This window comes from Gymnoscopelus microlampas, assembly GCF_963454915.1.
Source record: "Gymnoscopelus microlampas genome assembly, chromosome: 12".
In the NCBI taxonomy this organism is placed as follows: Eukaryota; Metazoa; Chordata; class Actinopteri; order Myctophiformes; family Myctophidae; genus Gymnoscopelus; species Gymnoscopelus microlampas.
Genome location: NC_139949.1, coordinates 34,299,607 through 34,315,752, shown reverse-complemented (window position 1 = coordinate 34,315,752; position 16,146 = coordinate 34,299,607). Strand labels below are relative to the sequence as shown.

General features: G+C 42.4%; 1 protein-coding gene across 4 annotated transcripts in view; it reads right to left on the bottom strand.

The window, feature by feature from the left end:
• Window positions 1–14,734, bottom strand: part of larp1 (La ribonucleoprotein 1, translational regulator) — a 64,869-nt gene extending 50,135 nt beyond the window's left edge. For all 4 annotated transcript variants that reach the window (XM_084074932.1, XM_084074933.1, XM_084074930.1 and 1 more), the window contains exon 1: window positions 13,973–14,734. In XM_084074932.1, coding sequence (XP_083931058.1) covers window positions 13,973–14,441 — 469 coding nt within the window. In that variant the 5' untranslated portion in view covers window positions 14,442–14,734. The remainder of the gene's footprint in view (window positions 1–13,972) is intronic.
• Between the last annotated feature and the right edge of the window lie 1,412 nt (window positions 14,735–16,146).

Below are 16,146 nucleotides of genomic sequence, written 5' to 3'. Positions count from 1 at the left end.
ACAACGCTACGCCTACTGCTTTGAATTCAAATTCCTATCACCTTTCCCATATCAAAGCCTGGCCTAAAGTATTTGCATTGGTTCCGCAATGCAGTTTGTTTGTACATTTCCGAATTGTTTCCACACAATTTTAGCCCATTCGCTGAAAATAGATGTCACCAGTATCAGTACACTAGACAGAGATCTCCGATCCTCCGTCGTTCTGCTGTCTGCTTATAGTCTTGCGTAGCCAGACAGAAGAGACTTGAGAGATACAGAAAGATGATAAGAAGAAAGGGAGTTCGAAGAATGAGAGTAAGAGAGAGCATAATTGAGAACAAGTGTCCGCTGCATTTTACGACTATACTAGCAGAGATAAACTCTGAACCACGAGGTACAAGGCGTCGGCACGCTGGTTGGTCCCCTGGGCAGTGACACTTCTTGGGGAATGGGCTGTGTCTGCCCTTGTTCCCTCATGCTAACATTCTAACCTAATCACTAACCCCACCCACCCATCTTGATCAATTTGTAATTCAGTACTGTGACTACTGACTAGTGATCCTTCTCTCATGATAATCTCTTATCCACTCAAACCCCCCCCCCCCCCCCCCCCATCACCCCATCTAAACATAATTCCCATTCCCTCCCTACCTCCCAGCAGTCAGTCAGTTGTTGCAGCTTGCCGGCTGCCTGAGGCTACCATTAGCCAACAAGGCGCACCGCCCCCAGCCTTCCAGCCAATCCACATTAACCACAGACTAGATCTCCCTCTCTATATTCAATTTAAGTTTATTTATTATTTAAAAAAAAAAAAAAAGTTTATTTATTGGCATCTCGCCAACATATCTTAGTGGGAAATTGTAAATTGCACAAAGAATATACACAATCTCAATCTGGCTCATCGGACTGACTCAAGCTCTCTACTCTAATGTCTCACTCACACACACACACGCACACACACACACACACCCCTCAGGTGCAGTTCAGAAGCAAATTCCCATGGGTGTTCCAGTGTTTCTCTGAAAAACCTGTTCAAAACAGAGGGTTTGGGTTGTTAAGCTATAAATAAACCTTGTGCCACGTAGGCACAAGGTCTTAAATAAACACCATGTTAAAGCTATGAAACTACCATCTCCCATTCCGTGGTGAATTTTGACTGCATCTGGCTGTTTTTCCTACACTGCCAGTCACTTATACCAGTTAATCCCAAAATGATCTAAAATCTAGCTGTTCGGTGAGTCAGTTAGTGGCTGCTGAAACTGGAAATCATGAGCCACTGTGGTCAATGTACCCTTAAGTCCATTTCCTGTCCCGCACCATGGTTCATCAAAATGTCCCTCATTAGAAAATGTTCATGCCAACTTTCATATTTGCTTCCTTTCCAATCGTCTGAGTAGTTAGTGTTTAATGTAACTTTAGAACCATGCTGGTAAAATGTCAGCGTTACAACTCCCTGAAGCAAGCATTATTGTGGCTGTTTTGGACTGAGATGTAAGTCAAATTCTTGCAGAGCCAGAAAGAAAGCTAAATGAACCAAAACATCACTGAAAACCAAATTTACATCAAGCATAATGGCAAAAATAATTAATAATAATAAATAGAACAAGAACAAATGAAGTAATGTCATTGTGTATGAACCCTTTTCGACGCTCTTATATTTGTAAATCTTTGTATATATAACATATACCCCCAATCGAATCTCTTAATTACACCAACATTCTTCAGGTGAAGCAGTTAGTTTATGCTTATTTTGTTATTTATTGAAATGATAAAAATCGCCATCGTCATTTCGATATTTCTATTGACTGAAACGTTGCCTAAATAAAGTTGTCATTGTGCAAGTGTAGACTGTGTGCGGGTCATTTTATTGTATTCTATTCGTCTGATCCCTGCCTATGAACCCGTGCTGATCAGCATAAGATTTTGTTGTTTCCTGTAATAGACGTTCTATAAAATTTAAAATCATAAAAAACACGCTTCTCAATTATTTAATTAATCAAAATACTAATCGATAGAATAATCGCTAAGAAAATAATTTAGTCACAGCCCTTCTTCCAAGCTGACAGTCGAGAGACTTCGATCATCTCAGAAACACAGCAGCACAGTCTGCTAGAACCAAATATGGAGGAAATGCTAGTCAGAGAGCACATGCCGGCAGACTGCCTGCCACAGCCACCCCCCCCCCCCCCACACACACACACACACACCTCCAAGTGTCTGACTGGAGTCACATGACTGCTCTAGTGACATCACCTCATGTCGAGGCACAGACAGCAGGGTCCAGGCCAGCAAGGGAGAGGGAGGTGTCCCTGTGCATAGTCTGAGCCTCCACACACGTCCCTATTTTGGGCATGTCATAATAGGCAAAAAAGTGAAGTAAAAAATATGAAGAATAGCAGATTTACAAGGTCCCAACGTGGCGCATTGTAACATGTTGTGAGCTTGTAGATCAGCCATTTTCACTGCAGAACATTGTCATGCGACCAGGGGCGGAACTATGGAATTGACCAATTGAATCTAGGCCCACCTAGATTTACAGCTTTCCCCTATCCTCACCCTATGAGGCACGGTAGCCTCGCGCCTGGTGTAGAACAGATCCCCTCAGTCCGTAAGTCAACCAAAAACAATAATTCTGTAGTCTGACAAAAGCTGCCGAGTGGCACTGTGTGAATTAACAAAGGAATGGCGCTGGCCTGGCTACATATCCATGTTCCAGTTTGTGACCTGTTACTACTAGGCTACTTTTAAAGTTCAATTGATGCTAAGAGACAGTAAACGTGACCACTGCAGCGCCATGCGTGTCACATTCTCGCCAAACATAAGAAATCATTTTGGGATGGGGACATATTAGAGGCATAGCTTCAGACTTTCTGAAGCAGTCCAACCATGCAGGACATTAAAGTTTGGATGACACGCAGGCTGATTGAGACACATACATATACATCTCTTTTTTTGACCCCTTTTCTCCCCAATTTAGTCGTTGTGCCAATTGATGTGCCATTGTCCTCCCCCACACACATTTCTGTGTGTTGTCACAGCTGTTGAATCCTACTGGCTCACCTGCCAGTGAAAAGCCCCCAAAGGGAGGATGTAGCACCTCCGTTGTACTCCTCCCGCCCAACACTCCCCGCTGACAGGTGACGCCCCAGCCCGTAAGAGTGGAGTGACAAATATTAACCTGCCCACCCGGCTTCCCTTCCCGAAAACGAGCCAATTGTGTCCGTATAGGCGCTCGACAAAACCGGATGCACCACGGTGGATTCGAACCCCTAGACTCAGCGGTGGTGGGAAGATACTTAACCACTGCGCCACCCGAGCGCCAGATGGATTAATGTATGAATGCACTGAATTTACAGCTGCAGGTTAAATGGATTATTACTTTGTACTATACAAATAACAGCACAAAACTATAAGATATCCACATATGCAACTGATGCAGGTATATTACAGAGAATTATATATATTACAATTCATACAACATATTTATTTCAATTGCTGATAGTCACCCACCCATATTTGTCCAGGCCCAGCCATTAGACAAGCTCTGTATACGCCACTGTGTACAATGAAATATAAAACAGTGCTTAAGTGGTTAAATTTGGAGCAACTGACAAGTATACAGTGAAACTTTACAAAAGATTTTCTTGGCAATGCTTTTCTGTGGTGCAGTCAAAGAGATACATTTCCCCTCACCAGAATGGTCAGCTCTTTTTACTGCATTCCAGGACCAGGTGAGCATTGCAGTGTTCTGTTCTAGGACAGGTACACTCGTTTCAAGGCATAGTAAGTTATTTAATTACCAGCAGGCCATTCTGCTGCATCAGTGTTGAAATACAAACTATTTACATTAAAGCACACCCATCGCCAGATTTTAATTGGGACTCATCAGCTGTATAATGTCGCCAAAAAAGTCAAATGATGACCGATATATAGGTCTGGCTCCAATTTACATTTACAGTTCCATTACAGATGCTCAGACACTGAACATGCACACTTATTTATCCAAAACTAGCCCACGTGAATGCTTAACCAAACAAACGTGCCAACTGTGTCTAGCAGTTGGAATTGCCTTACTGAAACATTGGCTTTAAACACTATATTGTAATATGCTGTGGGCGGTCTACAATGAATCCAAACACTCTGGCAGACAACCCACTATCACTTGGATTGTCTTTTCTTTTCTGCATAACATGGAATCAGCCAGTCAGTTAGATTTGTACACTATTGTCCTGCCCCATACAGAATGTTTGTTGCAATTAGTGAATGTTTATATCATCCTGTTCTCATTTCAAACTCGCTGTATAATCTTTCAAATCATCCAGCATTCATTCCAAATGCAAATGTATATACAAATCTAAACAAAATAATTAAAATCCTAACAGCTACATACCAACAATTTCCCTCTGCTTTAGGAACCTAAATGACAGCAGCAGACTTCCTGGTTTTACCTAAATCTAGTATACGCTTATGGTCATTGGCCAGTTGCACGCATGTCAATATACCAAGCTTTTTGTTTCGATAACACCAAGACCAAGTAGAAAATAGTTAAACTTTTGGAGAGGAGCACTGCTCATCAATGTCACATTCTTATGCAGAAGGTTGGAACAACACACCCACAAGCGGTCAACATTGAGTGGAGGCGTCTCACTAAGAACTGGTCGTGATTTCAAAAGTTCAACCAAAAAACCCAGCATTCTGTGGACACAGACCCTTGGACTAGGTTATGGCTTATTGAATAGTAATGTTTAACAAAAGAGTTACAGTGCTGTATGTATACAGTATGTATGAAGCATCACTTGAGCAATGGACAAATCTCTGCATAAAATTACATTTGTGACTTAGTTATATAGTGATTGCATATAACTTGCTGGTGCAGTCGGTGTGTGTTAAAACTAGTTTAAAGTCTTGGGACATATGATGGTGATGTATGTATATATATATATATATATATATATATATATATTACTACTGTGGAGACTTTCCATCAATCTGTATTTATATCATGGACAAAAAGGAATTAACCAGTCAACAGGACCCACCAACTGTGCCTTCCTTCGCCAAACACTCCACAGCAATGCCAAGCCACTTATTGGCTCGCCTTGGCTTTTTCATTCACTTCAAATCCAAGTGCACTTCTTATCAATGATTTTGGGGCGTTGTTGGTGCTGCCATCTCACGTATAAACGAGACAGGAAAGCTGTCCACTCTTTCCACACAATTAGACAGAGCTCCGCTGTCTGCACTGATTCTCTGTCACATGGACTGTGGCTAATACAAACTCTGGGTTGTTTCCTGGTACGTCACTAACACAACGTCACAGCTGTCAGCGCTGTTCTTAAAGCGACAGATCCTTGTTAACTAGATCACAGTCATTTGCTTAACTAGTGAGGTAGCCCTTCGGGAGGACGTGGCCACCGTTTTGAATGTGTGGCTGGTCGAAGTGGGCCAGTTCTGGAGATCCAATCGACTTCACAAGCCAGAGCCACACACATATATCGGCCATTATTTGACTTTTTTACATCGTAATTATGCAGCTAATGTTATCAACAACATCATGACATTTTCAAAAAGAACTACAAGTTCAAAACCTGTTGTGAGCTTTTTTCCCCCCAAAGTTTTAGAACGGAGGGTGCGGGGGGCAATTAGGGCTTAAGTGTCTTGCTCAGGGACAACTTGACACATTGTTGGGGCCGGGACTCGAACGTGAGACCTTCTGCTTCCAAGAGGGGGGCTCTCTACCCATTCAGCTATGGCCACCCTTCAATGTCCTTTGTTGCACTTGAAATCCACCAGGCGCTCAAGCATAAGAGCACGGACGCTTTTTTCGCTTCATGTTAATGAATGCTGTCATTTTCATTGGTCACGCGCGGACACTCTGCTCTCACACACATACACACACGTCTACATTTTTTTTGTTTTTGGGCATGGGACGTCTGGGTAACCACACGTCCAACTGTAGCGTGTGTGCGGATGCTTTTTTGGTGTGCTTGGTGCGTTGCACTGAGTGAGTGACGGAGTCCCTCGCACTGCGGTAACTTCTGGTAGCTCGCATATGTCCCACATTTTCTGCAACGTTTGGGTCACGCTCACAGTCCTTCGTCGCATTAGATCAAAATTCGTAAGTTTGCAAGCTACGGCAGTTTGCGGAACTCTTTCCCTTTACAACATGTTAAATTTTTGTTCTTGGACATCAGCCAACAACTAATTATTTTCACGTGTGCAAAAGTTCTTTATTTATTGTACTGTAAACAAAAGTTCCATTTGACTAGACAGATTACTGGGGAGGATGCACAATACACCACACACGCCCTCTGCACTAGCCTACACTCCCCTCTAAGGAGCAGAGTCTTCGTAAGCATGCTTCCATATCACAGAGTCCAGACACGACTCTTCAACAGATAAAGCAGCTACAGACCCACCTAAAACGCTGGGTCTGTGTGGGTAATGATGGGTGTGTTATATGTGGGTCAGGGAGAGAGGGGCAGGGGAGGACAGGCCACTTTTGTGTCACTGGGTCCATCTTGGATAGACCACTTTCAAAACCAACCCCCCAAAAGCATCTTTCCATGGCATGAAAGGCCATTATTATATGCACGCCCACATGCGCAATTTTGCCTTTCTTTGTTGTATGTATTTCTGCATGAAACAGAAGCAGAGCAGGCTTTGATTTTATTGGCATAACGAAATATGACATACACACATGGATACACACAAGAAAAATTAGTATTCAACTCATTAAAACATTATTCTTTTTAAATGTACACAAAAGCTGTGCAAAAACGGAAGGTCTCCTCAACGCAAACACTGAGAAATGGAAGGACTGGGAGCACAAACACATGAACACTGTATCGTTTAAAAGGACTCAATTAACTTTGTGGGTCAAAAAACAAGTAGAACAGAAGCACTCTCAGCTCCAAAACATCACCACTGCTTCTATTCACCCTCACAGCTCTGAGAGATGAGCTCATTTAAAACAGACCGACAGAAGATTCTGGCAAGGGCTGATGGCTAATAATGACTCACCACCACCAATATAATCTCCACTCTATCTCACTGTTGTTTTCCTTTCAGGCTGTGGCTCGGGAGGTAGAGTGGGTCTCCCCACTAACCGCAGGGTTGGTGGTTCGATTCCCCGGCTCTTCCTGCCCATGATGAGCAGGTCAGCGCCTTGCATAGCAGCTCTGCTGCTAAGAATGGATGAATGAGAGGCACAAATTGTAAAGCTCTCTGTCTGATAGCAGAGAGCTATCAGCGAAGTCACACCTTTGAGCTATCAAAAGTGTGACTTCAGAAAATAATAAATGTATTGTTAATATAGGAGTATATTGTTGAATTATATATTTAAATGACAATATAGGCATAAATGTAATAATGATGTTTGGTCCATAAATATTGTAATATCTCAAAGTTGATGTTTTTCTTATTTTCTTAGATGTAGCTGCAATATTACCTCTAAAGAAATCCTGGAATGATCAAAAAAGCATCTTGTTAATCTAATTCTGGCTGGATTCACACAAGTCTATGGACTCACTGAGGTAATCTTGCAATGCAAGAGTGATCCCACTTTAGTCTTTCACACATTAGCACTCCTAGGTCTGTGACCCCTATGGGGTCCTGACACCTCGTAGAAAATCTTGGTAGGCAGTCATTGTCTCCAGTCCCGCTCAACAGGGGACATTGCTCCACCCGAATAACAAAGGGGAAACCGACACACAGGTTTGAAGATGAATGCTGACTCTGAAATAGAGAGACACATTGAGACTACCCCTGCTCTGTGAATCCCAACCTATATAAGTGAATGCGGTCAGGCCGCTCCAAAACTACAAATAGTTCAGTGAGTGTGTACATCCATAGTTTTATCATAGCACAGAGATGTACGCAATTCTTTAATTAACCACTTGGGCTCTAAGGAGAGGGCCATGGATAGATGGGGGCCCCGCTCAACGTATATTAGGGCCTAAAAAAGTAATTTTAAGCCTGGTGTTAATCATTTCTATAATTCTATTCTACATTTATATGCGTCTTCTGTGTGAGTAATTTGTCAGAGCCTAGCACTCCTAAAACATCAGAAATCACTTCAGGAAAAGGCTAGTTTGTTTTTTTAATTCCTGATAAAAAACAAACTACTACATTTTGGAAACACAATGCTATCTCTCAAAGAACATGAATATGTCCCTCTCTCGCTTTGTATCTAAAGTAATTTGAAATTGCAAAGGTTCAATTCACACTTGTTTGTGAACGGCGGCCCCCAGGCACTAAGAATGCTGACGTGTTACCTGACCAACCTGACCTGGTCACAAGTCAGATGCAATGTTCAGTTACTCAGTTAACATTCTCCTCCAAGATCTGCAAACAACCTACTGCTTCCAATGGATCCAGTGGATTGAAAACAGGCTACAGACAATGCAACTCAACACCCCGGTCAACAAAGTGTTGACAACAATGGGTTTAAGTGTTTAACACATTTTGGAGACGTTCTTGTAACAAGTGACTGTTATATCATTGCCAGTACAACGCTGACAATGACTTCAGTAGTGATAACTGTCGCCGGTTGTTTGTGTGTCTATGTTGCAATGGCTAGAACTGAAAATGAGAAATTTGATTGTGTTCTTGGGATCAGTAGAAGCAGCCCGCATGGAAACCGCAGGGATTCACAAGAAGTTTAGCTTCTTGTGTTTTCAACACTAAAATATGTCGTCGGAACGTCACAAGACAAAATCTTACCAATTCTCACTAGACGATGGTGACAATCTAAAGTACCTGTAATAGATTAGGCAGTCTCCATTTAAATGGTAAATATTTTGGACTCCAGTGTGTCTAGTAAGTTTGTCTAAGCTATTGGCTACTGTCATGTGGTTAGAAAACACCATTCCAGGCATAGAGTTATTTCTATAGGCCTATGCTATGTGCAAAGTGGAACATCCGGTTCCTCTTTGTATGTATTGTAGTTCTACTGAGCATACTGGACTCCACGTGGCATCATTTCCTCAGAAAAACTATTCCATTCATGCGCGTTTGTGGCCGCTACAGAGTAAGTAACAGTAAACTTTATTTGCTCCATTGTGTGTAAACCATCAAACGTGGCTTGTTTTCCAGCCTATGATAAATTACAAACAAAGGTCTGTTGCTACCTTCGTTTGCTTTAAAGGAAATGTCTTGGCCGGAACCTAAAACTGGGTTTACTAGTTTATTATCTACAAATGACATTTGGCTGGTAAAATAATGACACTGGCTAGTGTTTTGGAATACATGTAATACTATTCATATAACAAACTAAGGGCTAATGTCTAGGAAAAATTGTAAGAATATGATTGCACATTTCTTGTCCATAACACCCTATAAGACATTAAGTTCAGATTACATACAGAGTACATTTATCAGATATCACCATATCATCTCATCTGTGACCTTGAGACCAGCTTGGTACGAGACTGCTTCCTAAGTTTCAATAGAAAACTTTGGGGCCTTTGTTTCTAAAAAACCTTGCAGGCTGAGGCTCTCACATAGTCCAATTGTTTAGACCGCTGACCAAGTGACCATCACATCACCAGCTCAACTACAGAGGTGTTTATTGAAGTGTGCCTTCTAAGCGGAGAGTACATTATTCCAGAAATACAAGTCCAAACACTTCATAAACTGTTAACAGGAACCTGTCACCTTTCAACTCACTGGAAATTTGATTTGAGACTCATCCATTGTGTTGGAATTGATCCAGAATCTGTCCTTATACTACAGGTACAGTCAAACACCTGCCCCTAGATCAACTATTCTCTACACTACAAGGTCCTGTTCAAAAAGCAAATTGGACAGAAATGAATTACACTCATAATATTGAATATAACACAGCCATTTGAAAATTAAGGGAAAGCAAACTTGGCAGTTTTTTTTTCCAAGATGCTGTTTTGTTTATTCCAGGATTCTACTGTAGAGGTAAAATTGCAGCTACATCTAAGAAAATACTTTTCCAAGTCTGAAGTGAAGGGAAACACTGTAAAGTTACTTCCACCTGACACAGTTTACATGTCCCTTCATCTTTTCTTTCTATCCGCCTTCATCCATGTAAGTAGCCATGACATTTTAGACAATAGTCTGTCAAAGAGCAATGACAAAATACATAATGTAAGTCAGTCAGATCGGAAACAATGGATGATTGCGTAATGGCAAAGGCTTAGGTTTCTTTAATATCTTCACCTGCAAACCTTAGCAACAATATCCATAACCATGGAATGACAGATCAAGATGTAAAAATTATAATAAAGAAATATATATATATATGTGATTTTGATTGCTTTGTTAAATGAGTACACTTTTGCACGCCTAGCTACTCTGGCTGGTGTCTGGGAAAAAAAGTAATTGTGTTGACTGGGCTTCTACTTGGCTTAAGACACCCTGCCGCACAGCATGTCACTTTGCCTTTAGCATACTCCCTCTGAATTATGCCTGCTATGCATTACATGCCTATTCACCATTTTATAGCATTTCCCATTAATGAGGTGTCTCCCAAACCAGCCTTTCTAACAGCCTTCTCATCCTACAATATATACCTGACTTCCATATAAAATGTTCACTTGTCTGGAGTGTCTGTTTTTAATGGTGCAACTACAGCTCAACATCCTCTGACATTAAAACAATGATAGGTGATCTACTCTTCAGCAGGAGTGTCTGTCCAGCCTGGCGTTATCGGGAGGCAACAATGACATTTAAGCATAATTAAATAAATCTATGGTGTAAAAGTCGGCGGGAGAAAAACATACCGGTAATTACATGTCGCACAACACCGTTTCTCATAGTCATATATTGTGAAATGCCTTATATCAGGGTCTTTCAAACAATGTTAAGATATGTGCAATTGGAGGTATGCTCACACATCGATTTCAGTAATTCATGAAATAAACAATATGAGCCTACTTTTATGAGTTTTATGTCAGTTTTTCTTTTTCATTGAAACAAAAAAGTAGGCTGATTTAATAGTCTATTAAGCGCAACAGCCTTAATTCCCAGAACATTAAATATAGGCTTAAAACATTAAATGTGTCCTTGTCGGGACTCACATATGTTGTTATATCTGCTCTTTACAATTGTCTGATCAAATTTTGAAAAGGGTAACCTACTTATGTAATTGTGGACTTGTGAAAACACATGAAGTACTGTAGCTATTAAAAGTAGTCATCTAATCAGAATAACTTAAATGCCACACTAACATGTAAAGCTCTTAACTGCTCAGCACAAGCTCAAAGGTGCCAAGTCTTTGTGTACTAGTTAGCGCGCCTTGAGCCTTTCCTTACCATGGGACTGAAGAGCAGATACAGTCACTTGTTAGTACTGATACAGGCCAGGCAAGCATCGGTACTTGCAACTTAAAAAGATAAATAAATGTAGGTAAAGTTGTAAAAACTCACTGCACAGTGCACACATTGGCCTGCGAGGAGCAACAGTCCAGTGCTTCTGAGATGAAGGACAAGCCAATGTAAATGGCAAAAAATGTTCTGGAGCACACAAATGTAACGAGGTATATTATTTGTACAAATAGATGATGCATGCTTCGTCAGTCATGAAATATAAACTGTTAAGACTTCACATTGTGATCTTATGTTAACACTCCTCTGCACATGGTATATATTAAAACATATGAAAAAAAACATGAACTCGATGACTTTAGATCCCAATCCGCCGAACCTTTGGCCCAGCCCTATGGGTGTTACATGACAGTAACGACACAAGGCAAGTTCTGGCAGGAATAACTGTACCTACACAGGAAAACAGGTAGACTTAGTTGTAATTAATTCCCACAAAACTGCAGATGCAACTATGTTACACTCAGATAATGCCCAACACAAGGGAACAATGCCAAGTCAGTGCGAAAATGTGACCTGCAAACAAGATTACAAAGCCTCGACAGAACAGCATACCATTATATTCTGTCATCAGGAAAACGTGATCGAATTGCACATGCTTTGAGCCATGCCATGCAAGTGAAATAGCAAAGAACTAACTTTAAAATAACATTAATTCAAAAATCCAATTAAAGACGATCTGTTTTTGCTGCATACTTGTAACAACAACCTGTGGCTATTGTCCAGCTTGCCTGCTGAATGATGCAGACAGCACTGTGAGGGAGGGGGTATACACAATATGTGCATGCACCCATACATCCACCCATCCAGACTATAGAGTACACACTGTGCTGCATGTGTGGGGGGAAGGGGTCGTCAGCATTCACAGAACGACAGAAGCCCCGAAGCAGCGTTGTTTACCCATGTCTCTCTGTGAGCCCCAACGCAGCAGCACAACACCTGGCTTAACAAAAACACAGCCAAATCATGTGTGGCCGGTTAAAATGACACGCCAAACACATAGGACGGAACAAATGCCGATGTGTCAGCGTTTGCACGGTCACACTGGGTGATAAACACATGGCTGAGAGACAAGGGACCACGTTGCCTTGACACACAAGAGGAGAGAGGAACCCTGGGAGCTGCAGCAGCCAGGTCTCCTCCCTGTGAACAAACATCCATATATTCATGTCCATACGGAGTGGCTTTCTGTCTTTTTGGCATCTGACCTTCCCTTGACACGACACATTAACATTGATATTTGCAAGTGAATAGTAGTTCTGAACATACATCCTGGAATAGCTGGAAGCTAACATCCATTAGTAGCATTATCATGCGGCGGCTGAAGCCATTATGAATCACACATGATCTCTCTCTCTCACACACACACACACAGGCTTGGCTAGCGTTAGCGAGTTAGCTTCCTAGCTAACCGCTAGCTAGGCTGTGTCCTGGGCTAACAATCATTACACTGCGTGTTGTTGACAGTCATGGATCAAAGACTCGCTTGTTTTCCTGCTATTTAGGAAACACACGCCGACATAAGATCACCAGTGGCAGAACATTTTTGATCACATCAATGTTCCCAATAAGCAGCTGGCTCAAGGGGAACACGTGGAGAGAACACGTGACGACCCACAACAAAATGTGCTGGGGATTTAAGACTTCAAATAGGGACAAATGCTGATCGATAACTACTGGGTTTTATGCGATTACCCGACACTGGGAGACATCACACCATTCTCACCAGCCCTTAAAAGGGGAGGACTGTGGAGTTTGGCTCTTTACTGTGGGAATCGCCCTGAAACCTGATGGCAGTCTGGTCCTGCTAAAGCTAAAGGGCTTCACATCTGACTAGGCCCAGACAGGGACATGGTGGCAGACCCGTGTCTGAATGCAATAATGCATTCAATTAATTCAATATGCATCGCATGCCATGGTAGTCAATTCATCTCCGCCGATCTGCAAACACATCGACGGTGTGCACTTAAAAAAACGTGGACCCAGCTGCACATTATGTACAGAACTCACTGGCTGAGTTTAAACCCCCCCAGAATGACCACTGCACGCCACGGTGACTTGGCTTAAAACACCCCGACCATCAACACAACACAAATCATCACATCTGTTCTTGGACATATCTTCTTTAGCAACATGGTGTTAAAAAAAACTTAACTAAAAAAATACCAGGTACACGAGTAACCAAATCTTGTCCAGCCCTGACAGACCACAACTTAAAAAAAAACAAGGCACGAATCCCGAGTTCAGACTGAACTCCAAATACAACTTGTGTGTTATAACACAATTATAGACGCACAAAGATGATATCATAATATCATTTTGCATACAGTGTAATAACGTTTTGCATGGCAACTCCACTTCCACAGGGACATTCAGCCCCATGTTGGCAGTCAGTCCAGTCAGTGAGATGAACCAGGAATAGCAAGGGGCCCTTTACTCTAAATATAAACCAACACACTACTAGCCCCCGTACAGCAATACATGGAGACAACAAGACAGTAGTAGTAAGTAGTAACAGTACTGCTGGGTGTCGCTCGCCCAAAAAAAGATCAGATCTGTAAGATGACAATGTCAGTTTGCAGATCTTGCTCTTTTTTCGGCGAGCGACGGCGTCGTGCTTTGACGATGGGGGTACAAACCATGATGTGCCGCTTGTCCGTTCACGCTGACCACGGTGGTCACCACCGCGTTGTTGTTCATCTTCTTCGTCCACGGGTTCACCTTGGGCGGGGGGGCCTCGGTAAATTCCTTTTTGTTATTATTGGTAGTAGTGCCACTTTTATCCTCCGACGTCTCCTTCTTGTTGTTGTTGTTCTTGTTGTTGGAAGAACCACCACCAGAACCTCCTTGCTGGTCCAGACTGTCCTTGTTGTTCTTCGCCTGGTTGTTGCTCTCCTCCTTCGCCTGTTTTGTTCCACCACCACCACCTCCACCCAGGTTGTCGGCGGTGTTGTCTCCTTCCTTGGCGTCGACACTAGCGGCACCCATCTGCTGCTTCTTCGTTGTCGGCCCTTTATTATTACTATCCAAGCGCTCCTCTTCACCGCCACCACCTCCGTGGATCGTCTTGGAGATCAGGAGAGGAGCCTGCTCCACCTGAGTGGCCATTTCCCCCTTTTTTGCTCCTTCAACGAGACACACGGTCGTCCACCCCCCCAAATTCTGGGCAATTCGATACCTAATTCGATGGAAGTGTGTTTCCGCGGAATAAAAGTCGTCCCTGTCGCTTCTCCACTCCACCCCTAGACCAAAAGAGCTTCAGTCTAAGATGCAGAGTGGGAGAAATGCCGAGTTAAAACATATAAAAACGAGCGTTGCGAGACGAGCTTCTCTGTCAAAAATTACAACCTTAGCTTCACACACCACCACCGCTACCAGCCAGCAACATGGATGATCCCCACCACGCGATACGAAGGGACCGGGAGCGCGCACGTACGCATGGTGGTAAAGGGGGGGAGTGACCACGTTAAGGGCCGGGGACGCGCAAAACCAACAGAGACGTAGTGGTCAGGGTTGCCATGTCCGCTTATTATAAGCGACTTTGGGCTTGTTTGTCTGTGCAGTCACTTGTAAGTATGGGTTTGATTGATTGATTGAATACTTTATTAGCAGTTTGCAAAAGAAAATGCACAGGAAAGTACAGAACTGTACTTTCCTGTGCATTTTCTTTTGCAAACTGCTAATAAAGTATTCAATCAATCAATCAATCAAACAAACCATTGGGGTCCTGTGTACCACTGAAAAGGGTAGCTGCCGGTTGCGATTTTTTGGGCTAGTTTGCTTATTTGGGCTTGTTAACTAATGTTGTTTAAGCCAGTGGTTCTCAAACATTTTCATGTCAAGGACCCCCAAATTAATATATTTGTAAACCAAACCTCCTGAAAACATTTTGTGCCAGAGACCCCCATACAAGAGTTTGTGGATTTGAAAATATTCCTACATTTTCACATTTTTTCAAGATTTTTCCTTTGAAAATAGCAGATCTACAAGCCCACAACGTGTTGCATCGCGATGCGTTGTGAGCTTGTAGATTGGCTATTTTCAAATAGCTAAGTCGCTTCTTTGGGCTTGTTTTCATTTATCTAGCACAATCTGGCAACGCTGGTAGTGGTGCTGAGAGAAACGGCCTCGCCCCTCTGAAGGAAAGGAACGCGTTGGATTTGTAAAAAATCCACCATTCCAAAAGTCAAACACGTGTCCATGATGGGGCTGCACGTGTGTCCCAATGCTCCAAATGCACTTTAATGGGCCATTTTAAATATATATATATTTGAGACATCATTAGTAGAACATCAAGTGTGTGTGTGTGTGTGTGTGTGTGTGTGTGTGTGTGTGTGTGTGTGTGTGTGTGTGTGTGTGTGTGTGTGTCATTCAGATGTTAAGGATACAGTATTTTCATGTGGCTGATTATATAACAGATTGTTCAGGTCAAAGTTAGAAATGTGTGCCACTTGAGAATTGAGAGAAAGTAAGCCTTGTGTGTGACTGTGAGTGTGTGTGTGTGTGTGTGTGTGTGAGAGAGAGAGAGAGAGAGAGAGAGGGGGGGGAGGGAGGGAGGGCGCATGTGTGGTGGGGGCGTTGTCTGCTGGAGGAAGCTGGTGGTAAATGAAAGGTCATAGTTGTAGCAGTTTGACTCTTGTAACACATTTTTACAGGAGGAGCACAAGAGGTTCATAGTTGAAATCCACTACTTTTAAAAAAATGTAATTTTAATTTTTGTTCTTCAAATGTCAAATGTTCAAATGTCAAATGTTATAAAATGGTATACTATTTAGGCATACAACTTATAGCATACTGATTTCAAATTCCAGGC